Source organism: Primulina tabacum, chromosome 15, assembly GCF_025594145.1.
Source record: "Primulina tabacum isolate GXHZ01 chromosome 15, ASM2559414v2, whole genome shotgun sequence".
Lineage (NCBI taxonomy): Eukaryota > Viridiplantae > Streptophyta > Magnoliopsida > Lamiales > Gesneriaceae > Primulina > Primulina tabacum.
The window spans coordinates 17,071,485-17,090,996 of record NC_134564.1 but is presented as its reverse complement, the minus strand read 5'-3'; the positions used below and the strand labels follow the sequence as shown (position 1 = coordinate 17,090,996).

General features: G+C 35.9%; 1 protein-coding gene and 1 pseudogene across 1 annotated transcript; both read left to right on the top strand.

The window, feature by feature from the left end:
- The first annotated feature begins 1,118 nt into the window (after positions 1-1,118).
- LOC142527228 (DNA-directed RNA polymerases II, IV and V subunit 8B-like) lies at positions 1,119-2,970 on the top strand (annotated as a pseudogene).
- A 13,847-nt stretch (positions 2,971-16,817) lies between these two features.
- Positions 16,818-19,306, top strand: LOC142526525 (uncharacterized). Its single transcript, XM_075630986.1, has one exon. It carries the CDS (start codon positions 17,184-17,186, stop codon positions 18,345-18,347), a length of 1,164 nt encoding a protein of 387 aa, XP_075487101.1. The 5' UTR covers positions 16,818-17,183; the 3' UTR covers positions 18,348-19,306.
- The last annotated feature ends 206 nt before the right edge of the window (positions 19,307-19,512 follow it).

Sequence of the window (19,512 nt, the reverse complement as noted above, 5' to 3'; positions counted from 1 at the left end):
CGAGCATCTCGAAGTGTTCATCGAATCTGGTACCCTATAATACCCCAAAAAATATAAAATCGAGAGGTTCACTTCCATTCTCAAAAACACCCGCTCTATATTTTCTTAAAAGCACTTTCTTTTCTTTGCGTGGATATTTGACTAGCTTGAGCATCGGAGTGCTCATGTCGAAAACCCTTCTACTGCTCCACTAAAATATGTTGTTTTCAAGTGTGTACACTATCCAGCTCGAGCTCATTCTACCCATTCAGCAACACCCACAGGGAAAAAATATATCTCTGCTCGTGAAATTACCCATCCAGCTCACACAATTTTCTCGAGCAGCATCATATATATTAATAGAGTTTTTAAGATTTTTTATTATGCTTTCAGTCGGTGAACGATAAAGTGAAGGTTCTCCAAAGAGTAGAATCTCACATTCTGGATTTGGATATTCTAGAATATTTGTTTTTCCTCCTTCAATGATTTCTTTAATTCGTTGGATTCGACCTTCAAACTAATGATCTTATATGTCTTGTGTTCCAACAAGTATGCAATGCATTTAGCTTCACCGTATTCAAGCAATCTATTTTCAAAACTAATCGGATTACTAATATGATGTTGCTTGAAAGCATGCAGCGCGAAATATCCATCCTGCTATGTTTCTAGTATTTGCATTAGTCCTTTAGTTTCTTTTCCTTTTTGATCGCCTCGAAGCAAATCAGGCTTTCACATTCTGACATATATATTTTTCAAGGTTTGCATGCATCCTCTGTTATCTTTTCCTCACCTTTCTCAAATGTGGAATGTAATGTTGTTCCTCACGGCTAGATTGGGACTGTTGGTTCATTGATTGAAATCCCTCTTTATGATGGAATGAACTTCGACTATTGTTCATTGATTTAAATCCCTCTTCGGATCTACACTAGGTAAACCTTCGAACACAATGCAATAACTTGAAAATCAACGAAAATCAGATAAACCGGAGAAAATATTTTCAGCACTCTTTAGGCTGTTAACTGGGTTTTTCTTAAAAAAATAAAATCAGGTTATAATTTATTAATTTATTATTATGGAAAAATCACATTGGAACCCGACCCCACTAAAAGTCTTTTTTTTAAATAAAATAAAATAAAATATTCCTTCTTCACCCGTGATTTTTCGAAGCTTGAAGTGGGAAACTTTAAAAACCCTAAACCTCAGAACCTCCCTCTCTCGCAAGACTCTTCCATCTGTAAGTAACATTAATTATTTCCAAGAAATCGTATGAAAAAATTCAGAATATTCTCTTCAAATGTTGTAATTTTCTGTGCTTCGTTTTCGATATGCATTACAGGTTGCAGAGCAATGGCGGAGTTTTACTTTGACGAGATAATCAAGGTCCATAAAGTGGATAGTCAAGTTGTATATGACAAGGGTAGTGAAAACTTTGCTTTCTCTCTCATTCTCTACCTTCACTTTTGATTGTGGTATTTTGTTTCAGTTAATGAGATTTTTATATATTACTGCAGTTGCTAGGATAAAAAGCAGAACATAAAGTTGTCAAAAATTATGTTGGAACAAGAAAATCTTTGGGTTTTAGCTAATGTGTTTGAATGATTTTTCAGTTTCGCGTATCATCGCAAGAAGTGAAATTGAGGAGTTTTATCTAGAGAGATGTGAACAAAGAAATATATCCTATGCTCCCGGGTGAGAAATACCGAATGGTGATAACTAACACTCTGTTGATGGATGGTTCGGCTGTTACAGGCTACTTTCCTGAGGTACTCTTGTTCGATTCTCACTCTGTCTCGATTGGAAAAGTTGAGGAAATTCTATATTTTCACCATATTAGTTCTGCGAAGATAATGTATCTGAACAGATTTCTTTTATATTTTGTCATCTGCTGGATGAATGCTGCATTCTTGTTCGTGATGGTAAATGTGGTTGGTTTGTAGAACTGTTTTACCGAATTTTCGAGTTGGGAACATATACATCAATAGACGGTTCTTCAGAATTATCAATTTTGTGCGTTCGAACATCTGGGCAGAAGAGTTTGTTACAAGGCTTCTGATTTATTTGGTGATCCTTTGTTTGTTTTCTTTTTCTGTAAATTTAAGGAGTTGCGATCCAGAGTGGTTCTTGTTACATTATTCTTGGACTTTGTTTGGATTCATTCTAAAGTAACAATTTCTCAACATCGTCAAGGGCATTGTTGTTGTTCAAGCCTCTTGCTTTCATTTATGGTCATATCGTCCATTTGCAGGGCAAACAAAAATCACTTGCAGACAAATTTGAGTATGTGATGCATGGCCTTCTGTATAAAATGTCAGAAGTTCAAGTAAAGACTGATGATGGAAACACTGATGCTAAAGTGTATGTTGTAGCACCTCTTTGTTCAAAATAAGTTCTTGTGTTGCTAGAAAATTTCGATTTGCCATATTATTCTATCAGATGTTTAAGTGAGAGGTTGGAAGTCAGATACCAAATTGCTTCATTTTTTATTGAGTTGTCTTTGAATCGAAGGATCTTGACGTGTATTTCGTAACTTTAATTTTTGTTTCTCATATTAAAAAAATTTCAAGTGCTTTTTATTTAACAGGAGTCATGAATTTCATATTCTTATTTTAAATAGGAAATTTATAATTATATATTTCTCAGGATACTTTCTGTATTCATAACTATAGCTTAAAAATTGAGTATTTCTAATGAAAATAACCTAATCCTTCAACCCAAGCATTACATGAAACAAATTATACATTAACACCCAGCTGCTTTGCTTTTTCATCGGCATTATGATTTGTTCAGCTCTTGTTCATTGAGCAATCAATCTGATCTTTAATTTGTGACAGGGCTGTCTATGTTTCATTTGGAGGCCTTCAATTGCTGCTGAGAGGCGATCCCCTGAAGGTGCACAAGTTTAAAGTCGACCAGAAGCTGTTTCTTCTGTTGCGAAAGATATGAAGCATAACATAAGGTCTTGATTTCAGGTCTATGTTGTTTGCATTAATTCCTGTCTTGCTGTTACAAGAAAATGTTGGAACTGATGTATAACGTGCCATTTAACTTAGTTTTATGCTTGTTTGGGCGAAAATGAGGTTCTTTGAGCTGAGCTGGAAAGCGTCAGCCTATGAAAATCAAGATCCTTTGAACACTCTCTGTAACACAGTGTCCATCTTCATGAATCCTTGAGAAGATGGCAACTCCTCATTTTTGCACTCACCATTTGTCATAGTTGGGGTGTTAAAAGTCTTCATTAGCTTGTCGTGAAACGTCCACTACTCGTTTTTCTTAAAAAGTGCTAGAAGTTTTTTTTCTTTCTAATTCATTTGGCCGAAACACTAAGCATTTAAAATATGAATATTTTGCACCATTTAAAAATAAACCAGCCAACTATTATTTGAAAATCCAAAAAAAGTAATTCAAAGCATAAAGTCGTAAAACGTCATGAAACGTCCTGTCCTTTTTATTGATTTAAAAGTACTAGAATTTTTTTTTAACACTCAATTTTCGGCCATGTACCTTTCTCACATGAAAATATTATACCCTTTAAAATTAAACATTAACCAACTAGCATTTTGAAAAACCAAGTGCAATAGTGATAAAATAAAATCGTCGCATATTTTACCAAACCTAAAAAGCAATAATTTGAAAAGAATAGCCCATACTAAACCTCTCAAAAATCACTCAAATGCATAAATAAATAATCTTAAAAATCTTTAATCATAAAGCATGAGTCAAAAGTCATAATGCGAAAAAAGTAGAAGCGCTGGTCCTCGGGTTGTGTGCGCCTTCAGTCCAGTCAAATCACCCGTCAAGTCCTCCCTCAAACTCACCTGCATCCATCACACCTAGTGAGTCTAAAGACTCAACACACCATCATCTTTATAGCAAGTAATACGTAATACAGTCAACATATAACAGTGAAAAATATTTGTACTTAAAATATCGTTTTCATGAAGATGCATAAACTTCAAACATGAACATTTTCGTGAACCTTTTATGATGCATGAACTTTAAATAGGAACATTATCATAATGATGCGTCAACTTTAAGTATAAACATTTTCATGACATGCATAACATAAACCTTAACATTTCCTTTTTCCTCAACATGGCATAACATAAACATTTTTCTTTTCCTTTTCCTTTGTTGAATTCATATCGTTAATTGTGACTTTTCTCAAACCTCAAAAGTCGATGGGATCCATCTACATGTAACCACAGTACTAGGGCGGCGGGGGACACCAGCAACACTCTCACCGGTCAACTGGGCCCTGGCCTATCATGATCGAATAGAAATACGATCGTCGGGGCTCCCTCTGGGGCCTTTTCCATAAATGGGCTCCCTCTGGGGCCTTCTCCCCTCACGATATTTCCATTCTTAACTCAAACCTCATATCCTCATAACCTCATATTCGCAATAATGGAAACACGATCGTCGGGCTCCCACTGGGACCATCACCCTCACGACATCGCCATCATTAACGAATTAGTCACAATCACTTCACTTCCTTCAACATTTACATTCTCACCACTTTATAAAAATCATGCATAACATTATATTTTGTTTTTGAAACCAAGCATGCAACATGTCTTTTAAATGTCTTGCTTAAATCATAAAATCCCTTAAACATTTAAAAATCATAATTTAATCATGAACATTTCATAAACATTTAAAAATAACCATAATATCATAAAAATAGCATTTAGGGCACTGCCATGACCTTTACTAATTTTTAGGTGTAAAAAGACTGTTTTACCCATAGACTCGACATTTTACGTTTTTGACTTTTATCTTGATTTCATGACTCTAACATGTCCCAAATAATTATTTAAGCCTAATTTAATTTTCCCATAATTTTATTTGTCTTAAAACTTAGACTTTTTCATTTATCGTTAAATAATTGTTTTAACGGTGTTTTAATCCCGAAAAATCCCAAACTTCAATATAAAATTCGTAAATTCTAAATTTAGTCTTTTTATATTATTTTAGCCCTTATGGACCACGACTCGACCCCCGTGAGCCGTTTTCCAATTTTTCATTATTTAAAACACCCTATTCGACACCTAAACTTCGACTCCGAGCCATCCCTTAATTTTATCGAGTTACCCTCGGACCATAACGAACCAGAACCTGGCCAACATGTTGGAGTACCCTACTGGACTCTAACCTCACCAAGAAACCAGCCCAAACCACAAAAACGACAGCTTCCTAAGTAACCCCATGCTGGCCGAGACTTTCAGCTTTCATGGACTCTACGATTTTGGTGTCTAGACCCTAAGCCAACGCCCCAGCCCCTGAACAAACTTATTGTGCACCACGCTAGGACCCTAATGAGCCACCCTAGCCCAGCCCGTGACCCTGAGTTGAGCCCCTCATCCCCTGGACCTGTGCGTAAACCCTGCACCAACTTGTGCATGGTTCTCGGGTGGAGTCCTAGCATATAAAATAAGTAATAATTGATTTTAATTGCTAATTAATTATGTGACATACTTGTTCATATGTTAAATGAGATTTTTATTGTCATCATGCATAAAATTGTATTTTTAGGAATATTCAAAGTGACGATCGAGAAACGGGGACCGAGGGCTGAAAAATGTCAAATGTTTTTATTAAATGATTATTTTTAATTATTTAAAATATGGCGATGCTTTTCATATTTTTGAAAATAGGGGGTTTAGAAGTGATTTTATACGCCGGGACGTAAATTTTATCAATTTTCTTACTAGAATAGCCGATGGTTTTCTTACTAGAATAGCCGATGGTTTCCTAGATTCGCATGCAGTTGGATTACGTCGTCTTAATTTTGGACCTTACACGTCAACCAACATAAACTAACATTATTTCCAAAATATACTAAACTCTTAACATACTCTCAAAAACCTCTCAAATGCATCATAAGTCATAAAAATCTTTAAGTATCATAAATCATGAACTTATTTTATTTTAGACAAACTAGCGACAGTCTTCGGGTTGTATGCACCTTCAGTCCAGCAAGATCAACCATCAAGACCTTCATTAACATCAATCTCATGCTCACCTGCATCGATCACACCTAGTTAGTCTATTAACTCAGCAAACCTTAATCATGATAGCAAGTAATACATATACACTTATAAGCATCAATGAAAATACTTTTAATAAAATAGCTTTTCATGAACATAAACTTTAATATTTCCCTTTCAACATATCATATCATATTTTCTTTCATCATACATATACGTTTCCCTTTTTATTGAATCCAGATCTTCAATTGTGACTTTCGTATTGGCTGTAAGTCGATGGATCCATCTACGTATTACCACGGTACCGGGCGGCGGGGACATCAACGACAGTCTCACCCGTCAACTGAGCCTTAGCCTTACATATCATCGTATTAGTCACAATCAATTCACCTCCTTCAATATTTCATATTTCCATAACTTATAGTAATTCATCCATATATAAATCATTTTTCTTTTAAACCAATTATGCAACATGTCTTTTAATATTAAAACATCATCATAAAATTCCATAAATATTATAATAATGTTTTAACATTTATTACAGCATTCAGGGTACTGCTAGGACGTCAACGTTTTTCAGGTGAAAAATGACCGTTTTGCCCCTAAAACCCTAACTTTCCAACTTTTTCCTTAGACCTTAAAACGACGACCAAAATTATTCCAAACTTAACATATCACCTTAAAACACACCCATAAATATTTCTTAGACGTAAAATTTAGCTTCTCGATTAATTCCTCAATTCGTTTTTAAACTTAAAGTATATCCCGGTTTTGACTCAATGGACTCGAAAAACTTAATCAAAATTTATGAAACTTGAACCAAAGCTTATTAACACCTAACTAAATCATATACAACCCAGTTCAAGCCAATTAAACCATTGGACAAGCCTAAACCAGCCACTGAATTTTCCTTGCCCTAACTTGAAAATGCTAGCCATCTAATGCAACCCTCGGCCCTAACCCTTATCCACCACAACCAGCCCCTAGTTGACCACCATAGGACCCTACTGGATCCATATGGACCCTACTGGACCTAGCTTGAGAAGCCTAAAACCCACAGCCCCTCAAACACCCTCCCCAAGGCATGCGCGACTCCCCCTTCCCTCACGTGATCACCTAGCCCTTCGAACCTCGCATCATGCAGCCCCCTCTTGAACCATCCTACAGCCTCCTTAGGTCACCTGGTCACACCATAACAACAGCTAGAAGTCGTGGCCATCAAGGACTCCAAGCCAAACCTTGCCCCCAAGGACTCTATTTTCGTTCCTCATGCTACCTGTTATGTCCAGCCCTTGATCTTGCCCTTATGGCTCTAAAACCCTTGGAAAAACGACCCTGATAAAGCTCATACCATGGCAGCCCTTAGGTGCAATATTAATATGAGTTTTGGATCATAAAATCATGAGTTTTTGGTATAGCAAGGTAATAAAACGAAAATAGTTACAAGGCAACATATTTTTCATGAAAATATACATCAAACACATAATATGATGTGATAGATGAGAAAAAAAGAGATTAAGGTGTGCCTTTGCGTTTATTATGTACAAAAACAACTTGGCGATGCGAGGATGTCGACGAATAAAAGACCCTATGTTGATTTTTCTTCAAAACCGTGACCTTCCCTTTCAATATTTCTCGTGTGTGCGTGTGTCTTGCTGCTAGGGAGAGTCCTAGTGCGTTTGAGGGCCAGGGGGCGTGTGGTATGGGGTTGATGAGTAGGTTTTAGGGCCTTTTATTTTAATTAAACACATGGTATAAGTTTAGGCCCATTAACCAAGTATGATATGCCCATTAAGTAATAATTAAAATATTTTGATAAGGAAATTTTGTGAAAATAATAGCCGATTTCTCGAAAAGTCATATTTTCGTCGAAAATCGAATACCGTTTCAAAATACGACTCGGTGTATAAAAGCCACTCAAAACACCCCATTTTTGAAAATTCTATTTAAAATACACCACACATTAAACAATTAAAACTAATTATTTAATAAAAATATTTTCTCTTATATGGTCTCCAATTTCTCTTACTCGATCGCGTCTCGAATAACCTTTAAAACTCAGTTTTATGCATTCTAACAGAAAACCTTATTTTTAAACATGTGATCATGCACATCATAATTAATTCGTGTCATTAAAACCATTTAATTAGTCATTTTCATTCTTCCTAAATTTGAATGCTGTTGGATTACGTTATCGTATTTTGGACATTACAATTCCTCAATCCCTTTAATGAAATTTCGTCTTCGAAATTAGAACTTGCCGAATAACTTTGGGTAGCGACTCCTCATGTCCCTCTCGGTTTCGCAAGTAGCTTCTTCCTTCGAGTGGTTTACCCACTTGACTTTGACCATTTGAATAACCTTGTTTCGAAGCTTTCTTTCTTGCCTACCCAAAATTTGTATAGGTCTTTCCTCGTTTGACATATTTGGAGTCAGCTGCAAAGGCTTATAATTCAGTACATGTGAAGGGTTCGACATTTACTTTCGCAGTATCGAGATATGGAACACATTGTGTACTCCTGCTAGCATTGATGGCATCGCTACTATATAGGCTAGTGTTCCAATCCTTTCAAAATCTCAAATGGTCCTATGAACCTCGGACTGAGCTTGTTTTTCTTTCCAAATCTCATAACACCCTTCATAGGTGCTATTTTCACAAATACGTGGTCGCCTACGGCAAACTCTTGCTCTCTTCGTCGCTTGTCGACGTAGCTTTTTTGTCGGCTTTGTGCAGTCTTCGTCCTATCTCGGATTTTGACTACTAGCTCCGCTGTTTGCTTGATAAAGTTCGTACCAAATTCCCCTCTTTCACCAACCTTGTCCCGATGTATAGGTGATCTAAACTTCATTCCGTAAAGTGCCTCGTATGAAGCCATTCCTATAGACGATTGGTAACTATTGTTATAGGTGAACTTCACTAGAGATAATTTTGGTTCTCAACTTCCTTGAAAATCAATCACACAAACTCGGAGTAGATCCTCCAAGATTTGAATCACCCTTTTAGACTGACCATCGGTTTGAGGATGAAATGTTGTACGAAATAACAACTTCGTCCCCATCGCTGCATGTAGACTCTTCCAGAAGATGATTTGAACTTCGGATCTCGGTCAGAAACGATAGACACTTGATTTCCATGCAGTCAGACTATCCCTCCGATATACAGCTCTGCATACTGTGTGATGGTGAATGTCGTCTTGATAGGTAGAAAGTGCGTTGATTTCGTAAGACGTTAAATATCACCCATATGGCATTGTATCCCTTGATAGTCCTCGGCAGTCTCACAACAAAGTCCATAGTAATATTTTCTCATTTCCACTCAGGAATAAGAAGTGGCTTAAGCTTTCTTGCTGGCCTCTGATGCTCAGCCTTCACTTGCTGGCATGTCAAACACTCAGACACAAAACGCAAGATGTCTCGTTTCATGCCCAGCCACTGATACAACAACTGAAGATCCTTGTACATCTTCGTGCTTCCAGGATGAATGGAGTATGGCGTATTGTGAGCTTCCTTCATAATAATCTCTCACAGTAAATCGCCACTAGGAACCCATAGTCGATCTCAATATCGAACTATGTCATCCTCCTTATAATACAGCTTTTGACCCTTAGCTTTATTTCTCAGTCTCCATTTTTGTAATTGCTCTTCAGAAGACTGACCTTCTCGAATTCTATCCCTCGGAGTCGACTGAACTGTCATAGTAGCATGATTGGGGGCCTTGCCACTAGCATAAACTACGAGCTCGAATCGCTGAATCTCAGACTGTAATGGTCTCTGAATTGATAATTGAGTAATGACCGCTGTCTTTCGACTCAATGCGTCCACTACTACATTAGCTTTTCTCGGATGGTAGCTAATATTGCAGTCGTAGTCCTTTACCAACTCTAACCGTCTTCGTTGCTTCATATTCAACTCTTTTTGGGTGAAGAAGTACTTCAAGCTTTTATAGTCGGTGAAAATGTTGCACTTCTTCCCATATAAGTAATGTCTCCAAATCTTCAACGCAAATACTAAGGCTGCAAGCTCGAGGTCATGAGTCGGGTAATTCTTTTCATGAACCTTCAACTGTCTAGATGCATAAGTTATAACTCGATCATTTTGCATCAAAACTGAGCCCAAACCAAGTTTTGAATCGTCCGTATAAGGAACATATTCTCCTTGCCCTAATGACATTGACAGAACTGGTGTTGAAGTCAAGGCTTGCTTTAGCTTCTCGAAACCCTCTTGACGTTCGGTTCCCAAACAAATTTTGCATTTTTCTTCGTCAGCGCGGTCAAGGGTACCGCAATATATGAGAATCATTGAATGAACATCCGATAGTAGCCAGCTAGACCCAAGAAACTACAGATTTCGAGTACGCTCTTTGGTACTGGCCACTCTCTAACTGGCTCGACTTTGCTTGGATCAACTTCAACTCCATCTCTAGAAATAATGTGGCCTAAGAACGCCACTCTCTCGAGCCAAAACTCGCACTTGCTGAACTTAGCGTATAACTTTCTATCTTGCAACAATCCTAGAGTCGTCCTCAAGTGCTGACTATGCTCCTCTCGGCTCTTTGAGTAAATCAGAATGTCATCAATGAAGACTATGATGAATTGATCAAGATATGGCTGAAATACGCGATTCATGAGAGCCATGAAGATCACTGGCACATTGGTAAACCCAAATGGCATGACCATAAACTCATATTGTCCATATCGAGTCCTAAAAGCCGTCTTATGAACATCGGACTCTTTCACTTTCAACTGATGGTAACCCGAATGAAGATCTATCTTCGAGAAAATCGATTTTTCTTGCAATTGATCAAATAAGTCTTCGATTCTAGGCAAGTGATATTTATTCTTGATGGTGACTCTATTCAGCTCTCGATAATCAATGCGGAGCCGCATACTTTCATCCTTTTTCTTCACAAATCATACCAGTGCGCCCCACGGAGAACAACTAGGGAGAATAAAACCATTGTCTATCAATTCCTGAATTTGATCATTTAGCTCTTTCATCAATGTTGGTGCTAGACGATAGGGTGCCTTAGAAATTGGCACAATGCCCGACATCAACTCAATAGCAAATTCCACTTCTCGGTCCAGTAGAATGCCAGAAACGTCCTCAAGAAAGACACTAGGAAAGTCTCTGATGACCTCAACAGCCTCGCTTAATAAGTTTCCTCGCACTGATGCAGGAGATGATGTGCGTCATTTGCTTGTTCCTTGCTACCTCAAAGATAAAAGATTTCCCGCTGGGTGATAGAATATACACTGACCTCTACCGAAAATCTATAGAAGTTCCATTTCAATGATAGTCAATCCATGCCAAGAATGATGTCGAATTCAGGCATTGGGAGTACGATAAGATCTGTCCGAACCACATCTTTTTGCAAACGAAGCTCCAAATTCTTCACAATGCTCGAAATGACCATTTGATCACCGGAAGGAATAGAAACTTTGAAGCCCAATCCCATATCCTTGGGTATAGTATTTAGTCGCTTGACGAATGTCTCGGATATGAATGAGTGTGTAGCTCTTGAATCCAGCAATGCTTAGGTAGCTACACCTATAATGAATATCCTTCCTGCGACGAATACGCCGTTAAATCTATTCGTGTTGAAGCTCAAGGAATTTCTATCATTATTTTCCCAAAATTTTTGAAAAATCAAATGCTTGGACACTAGTATCTCTAAAAATATGTAGTGTAACCCCTTAAATTTCAAAAATAGCATTTTCATCCCTAAAACTTTCGAATTTTGCCTTTTAGCCCCAAAAAATTCGAATTCCATCAAATTAAGCCCTAAACTTTTGGAATTTATTGTTTTAACCCTTAGGATTTCGGAAATCGCAAAAACAACCCCTAATTACCCAAGATTTACAAAACAACACCTAAACTCTTTAAAATTTGTATTTCAGTCCCTGAATTTTCAAAAATTCCATAATCATTCTATAATTTTCGGTTTATATCAATTTCAGTCATTGGACTCTTCAAATATTCGGATTAGCCTTTAAAAATTTCGGTTATGTGCAATTAAGCCCCTTAAGTTTGAATTTTGCAATTCGGTCCCCATAGATTTTTTAAAATACAATGCATGCCCTTATTCTCGATTTTCTCAAATTTTAAGCCTTAAAATTCTTATTTGGATTTAATTATCTTTTTTGCATAATTAAGGCTCATAATTCATGCTCAATTTATATAGTTTCTATTGTTTACAAAGACCAATTTTCGTCCATATATTGTTTAAAGATCATAAAAGATATGAAAATCTAATTTACCTAAACAATCAGGACTCTAAACTAGGATTCCTTCACACGGACGGCGCGTTGGGGCGGTAAAGTTTGGCTGGCCTAGCATGGACTCTTTTGGACTAGTCGTGCGGGACAGGGTTTTTGGCGCTGAGGCAGTAATGTTTGGCCGCCCTAGCGCGGAGGGTTCAGGAAAACATGGCACATGACACTGTCTTTGGCGTTGGGGCGGCAATGTTTGGCCGCCCTAGCACAGGGCTCTCGGGTCCGGGTTTTGATTTGGTCTCCTCTTCATGATTTAGCACTTGAATAACATTAAAATATCTTCTAACTTCATTGCTATGCATGTCGAATTCTTTGAAGCTTCGAATCGCAAGATTTAGCACGTCATGCCCGGCCAGATTCATATGATACTCCCCTTTCTTCCAAAAGATTTGTCCTCAAATTTGGCTATCTACGCAAAAACAAAAGTAGTTAGTAACAAAAAGAATTAAATTATCAACATTCATACCTTTCAACACTAGATTGTAGGTGCTATCATTTGCTCGCTCCAACCGCACTGGAAATCCCAATTTCACGGTCGCCTTTTCTATGTATTCATGTATTGTTCCAGATGATAAATAATAAATGATACAAAATTAAAATAATAAAATCTCATTAAGCATCATGAAAATTAAATTCCTTACCTTCTTAGACCTAGTTAACACCACAAAAATTTCCACACAAGTGTACAACCATAGTTCATTAGGAATAAGATATAATTGCTGCACGACATAGGAATACAGTCGACTTGTAATTCTCCCATATGCAATGCATGTATCACAATCACACTCAACATGCCGTTTCATATACAACAACACATATAGTCGTGCATTATGTCAATCATCAAACCACTACAATTGTAACGTACCGTATTTTGAACTACTTGAAATTTGCGGAAAAATAAAAATTTTCTTACATAAGAAATAAACTCTCAAATTTCGATTTGAAATAAATTGTTCATCCCAAAATAATTGCAATAAAAAGATCGTGAATGAAGTTTGCTAAAAACACTTATTTAACATCATAATCCAGAACATGAAATCAGAGTTATGTGCCGCCCTTGATCGTGCCCTTATGGACTCTAAAACCCTTGGAAAAACGTAAAGATCCTACCATGACAGTCCCTTGGTGCAATATTAATATGAGTTTTGGATCATAAAATCATGAGTTTTTGGTATAGCAAGGTAATAACATCATATTTTTCATGCAAATATATATCAAACACATAGTATGATGTGATATATGAGAAAAAGAGATTAAGGTGTGTCTTTGCGTTTATTACGCAAGAAAACAACTTGGTGATGCGAGGACTTCGACGAAGAAAAAATCCTTGCTAGCAGCAAGACACACGCACACACGATAAATATTGAAAGGGAAGGTCACGGTTTTGAAGAAAAATTAGCATAGGATTTTTCTTCAAAACCGTGACCTTCCCTTTCAATATTTATCGTGTGTGCGTGTGTCTTGCTGCTAGGAAGAGTTCTAGTGCGTTTGAGGGTGAGGGGGCGTGTGGTATGGGGTTGATGGGTAGGGTTTAGAGCCTTTTATTTTATTTAAACCACATGGTATAAGTTTAGGCCCATTAACCCAGTATAATAGGCCCATTAAGTAATATTCAAATATTTTGTTAAGGAAATTTTGTGAAAATAATAGCCGAGTTCTCGAAAAGTTCATATTTTCTCGAAAATCGAATATCGTTTAAAAATACGACTTGGCGTATAAAAGCACATCAAAACACATCATTTTCGAAAATTCCATTTAAAATACACTACACATTAAACAATTAAAACTAATTATTTAATAAAAATATTTTCTCTTATATGGTCCCCGGTTTCCGTTCCTCGATCGCGTATCTTTGAGACAATTTTATGCATTCTAACATAAAACCCTATTTTTAAACATGTGATAATGCGAATCATAAGTATTTTGTTCTATTAAAACAATTTAATTAGTCATTTTCTCTAGATTTGCATGCTGTTGGGTTACATTATCGTATTTTGGATTTTGCATGTCGAGTTGGCTTGATCTAGCCTAAATCAAGCTCGAACTTGATTGACCACAAGCTTACGCTCGGATGTAGGCTTTCAAAAGCTTGTGCGATATCTAGCCATCTTTTATTGTTTAAAATATTATTATCTGCATTGTTTTTTTATAATTTTAAAACTACTATATATATATATATATATATATATATCACTAGCTCCTGTGCGGTTAGTCTGCTAACCAAGCCAATCTTGGTTTTTGAAATTTTTCGGGAGTGAGGATCGAATTCTTTAAATTTCATTAATTCTTTATATCTTCTGACGTCACATTTGACATAGTAAATGGGGTTTTTTTTAAAAAAATAATTTAATTTTTAAAATTAATTTTAAAAATAATTTTATATAAAATAAAGATTTGCAACGTGGAGCAGTGCGTGCTTCGTAAGCACGGACGATGCTCCACGTCCGCACTCCATCAGCGACGGAATATTTTAGCGATAAAATATATAAAAAACCGTAGCTATATTTGAATCGGCGACGGTTCAAAAATCGTCGCTAAAATTGAATCAGAGGCGGTTCATAAACCGTCGCTAACTTGAACCGTCGCTGAAATGGAATCAGCGATGGTTTAAAAACCGTCGCTATGCCGAAATTTTGGTATTAACTTCAACGACGTACATTGCACGCCGCGGATAATTGTATTAACGGCATACAAATGCAAGCCGCAGATAATAGTATCAACAGCGTGCACATGTACGCCGCGGATAATCTTGAACTTTCAACGGCTTGCATTTTTGTAGCGTGCAATGTGCGATGCGGAAAGAGAATTTGCGCGCTGCAAAAAACTATTTTTGTTGTATTGAAGACAGAGAAAATAACAGACAATAAATTCATCAAGAAATAAGTTTTTCAGATATGACTGACTTTGGTTTGTTTGGTCAGCAGGATTTTCAGACCCCGTCTTGGTCGAACATACACAGTTTTACAAATTTGCTTAATGTTGGTCCACAGCACTTGTACATGACCACATAATGATGTTGAGGAAAATGAACAACATTCAATTGAGATATCATAGTCCGTAAGTTCTACCTCCGGAAAGACTTAATCCATTCCGTGCTTCGTAAGCACGGATTGAAGTATTGTTGCACATCTTTTTTTAAAAAAAATTATTTTTGAAATAAATTTTAAAAATTAAATTATTTTTAAAAAAAACCCAGTAATGGTCAAACATTATGATGATTTTTACGGAAATGAATTTCGAATCTTACTTTATGCTATATAATTTAATGATAAAAAAATTAATTATAGCAAATCGATTGTACATCTCAATATTCTGATCTATTCGATTGCTTCATCATAATAACCTGAATAAAATATGGTATTTTAAAATTAGAATAAACAATAATATATTAAAGGGACCTCCCAAAAGGAAAAACTAAAATGAAACAGCATTTCATATGTTGATCATAGAAGAATCTGAAATGTATTTAAATCTTTTAAAGTAAACTTACTAAATATTATGTAAGTATATTTAATTTTAAGGTTGAAAACTATATCTATTTAACTAGTTTGAGCTTAGCATTGATGATGAACTTCGAATTTAATTAATGGCTAACTTATTATATCTTGTAGAGGCAATTTTTATTTTTAAAGGAATTATATAGAAGACAATGTATTTTTTATTTATTAAAAGCATTATGGTCGCTATACATACAACAAATATTTGAACTTAAAAAGAATATCAGATCATATCATTCCAGTGGCCAAACTTTAAAAATAATTTCGTCAGCTAGATTATTGTATTCGTCTAATTTAATCAGTAATGACAGCTACAAGGATATCCATACTTACGAGGAATTTGTTTTTTGTTTTTCCTCAAATTCTTTGTTCATATCGAATTCCTGAAATTTAATAATAAAAAATATATATGTGATTTCTTTATTCAAACCCACTTTTTGCCTTTTGTAAAGAGAAGTAAAAAATTTGGTAAAATTTAATTCGAGAATTTGTTTAAATGCCTTTGAATCTTTGGTATATTGCAACAAGAGAACCTACTTACAAATAATAGACTTGGGAAAGAAATGAAACGAAGCTAAACTAATAAACCACAAATTTGTAAAATATGACTTGCATTTTGTACTATAGTGAGTAATATTGTTAAGAAAGCTACGTTGTAGTTTTAATTAATAAAAATATCCTTTTAAACTCATAATCAGGCATATTTTTTAAAAATAAAAATGTGATCATAGAATAAAAAGTATTTGAAAAAAATAAAAATGTGATCATAGAATAAAAAGTATTTGAAACTTTCACCTTTTGAAAACATACATTTGTTCTCATTTACACTTTGAAGTAATAATTGCATCAAACATATTAAAGTGAAAGGGTTACGTAATACCATGCTACTCCAATTATCAATCTTTTAGACCTCCGAATTGAGCAAATAAATTATAGGTTTTTTGAATCCGACTATCACAAATGATTATTAATCCAAAATACATTAAATTGTTACTGTCCTAGACTTGCAGCTAACAGAAAACGAACCCTGACGGAAACTCCAAAATCTGATTTCAAAAATTCGAAAAATTTACGAACCGATTATTTTCGTAATAATAACTTAAACTTTATATGAAGAAAATGACTTAATCGCTTTCAATGGCCAGAACATAAAACCTCATTAAAAACTGGCAAGTACAAAGTTCACCTTATGAATGAGCTGATGCCAGCACCAAAGGGAACAATATTGTTAATCTTCCAACCATTTGAACTGCTAGCAAAGGCGTTCTAGATGCATAGAATTTGACGTCAATTTCTTGATTTTCATCCTCAAATCCAACGCCAAGAAATATAAAATTATAGCTTAGAATGGAAATTTGCCTTCACATTCAGATAGGACACAACATGCCGGTAAAATTTTCTGCTCCAAATCCCATAAGAAAAGGAATCCTTTCACCTTCAAGCATCCGATGCCTAGTCCCTCGATTCCACGTTCCATATCTGCACCAGATATTGGCAGCCCACAATCTCCCTCTCACACGAGTAATTCAGTTCGAACCACTCGTTCTACTGGCTCGCCAATAATCGTCTGGCCAAAGAAATTGAGCGACTTAATCACAAGAAAAGCCAAGAATCCTCAACTAACAGAGGAGAGTCTCCTGGAGTTTAATAGGAGAAATGCAGAAGCAAGGTACAGTACCAGCAGTCCGTATTACAAGGGCTTGACCGACTTTTCACTTGTTATAAATAGAGAAAAATTGTCGGGGTTGAGCCCTGGGAGAGAAAGCCATGCTGGCAGTTTCATCAGTTCTGGTTCCAAATCGAGTTTTGTTGTGAAGGTGCAAGAATGGGGTTCATCTTGCTTTACCTCGATAAAGTATGAGAAGAGCTCTTCGTCATTGAGTTCTACGTGGACCAAAAGCTCTCAGGATGCTCGTACCAGGACTTCATCATCATACATGAAACTCAAAGAAACAGGAGAGATATTAGCAAAAATAAAGACCAAGGTTTCTACGAATGATAAGGAATCTGGGAGGAAAAAAGTCAGTTTTCCTACCAGGAAGAGTGAAGAGAATATATGTTCACCAGAAAAGGAGAAGCCATTGAGGGAGAGAGATTTTGAACCGTCCATGCTGTCATTGCCGCCACCCACTGCACAACCGCAAGAATCATTGCCGTATCCACAACCACAAACAATACTACCGACTGCACAACCATTTCCCTCAACACTGTTACCACCAGCACAAGCATCATTACAGAATTCGATACCATTCCCAGATGCACCACTATCTCAGACCTCAGTTAGTGAAGGATTCACGAATGAGATTGAAAAAACAGAAAATGAAAGAAAACATGTGTGGGCAGACAGATATAGGCCATTATGGTTGCAAGATTTTCTATGCAATAGAGAGACAGCACGAAGCCTTCAGACCACAGTGAGGAACTGGAGCAATAAAAAAGAAGAATGTAGCCATTTCATATTTGAGGGAAACCCAGGCGTGGGAAAGAGAACAATGATTTGGGCCTTCCTTAGAGAAGCTTTTGGACCAGAAAAAGTACAGGTACAATTGCAAAATTATCATAATGAATTCAGTTCCATAATCTTTACACGGATTCACACTCCAGTAGAATAAAAATCATGGAATAACAAGATCAAGCAATCTAACAAGGATCTTATAATAACAGCAAAAATAATGTTCCAGATAACGTAGCCTGGAACTCATCGTCAAGTTAATCATTTTCATTTTTTTGAGAATACAAGTGCAACCTGCAGATTTTTGCTTAAGATTATTTTCTTTTAAAAATTTTATCTTCTGTATTTATCATCCACAGGCAAGACAAGAATGCAAGGAATTTCATTTGAAGGTAAATTCATATGCCAATTTTTGCAACTCACCACTTGTTCATATAATTCCAAAAGCTATATATTACTGTGCATCTACTTCAACACCAGCATCTGGATACAAATTACTCAATAGGTAAACATGATTCTTCTCATAATGAAGGAGTTTTTACTTCTACTAATTGCAGTTACAAATACACCAACAATGTAACCAATAAAATCATGCATGTGGAAATTGTATAGGACACCTAATTAAACAGGCGATTGTTCCCACAAAAAATAAGGTGGAGAAAGCATGAAACTATTATTCACAAAAGAAAGAACTGTAGGATTTTAAGGATATGTATAGATACTTTTTCTGTTGTATAGCTGATCATTAAGGGTCAAGTAAATAAGTAAAGCAGGGAATGAAAGCCACATATATTCTCAACTTGCATATAGGAACAGTTCACGCACACGATTCACATTCATAACAAATGAGCATGAACTAAATAATTTGAGGAGATTGATTTGAAATTCATGAACTTCGATTTTAGTTATTGATAACAATGAAACAATAGATCAAATATTAAATTCATACCTTACTTATTTACACATTAGTTACAAAAATTAGATAGAATAGTATAATAGATTTCAAATGATATCATTATTGGGTGAATTTGAAACTAATCATAACTAACATGAAATATTATATAAACATGTAAAATGTAGATTCGAAGTTCATATCTTGCTTCTCTGAAACAAAAAAATACATTTGCATGGATTTGAAATCCATTAATCCAAATAAAACATACCTGTAATAGTAACAGTAACTAGTACCGCAACACCTCTAATCCTGAGCATAAGAAATCATGGTCATTCTATTGTAATTGCTCCTTAAAGTAAGGTATACCTGGGAACTTAGGAAAGATTATACCGCTCGTGAGTTCTACATGCACTGCACAAGCTTCTCATTG

Bases quoted from the DNA above. Each gene is read 5' to 3' on its own strand.
- LOC142526525 (XM_075630986.1), top strand. From the start codon at position 17,184: ATGCCTAGTCCCTCGATTCCACGTTCCATATCTGCACCAGATATTGGC.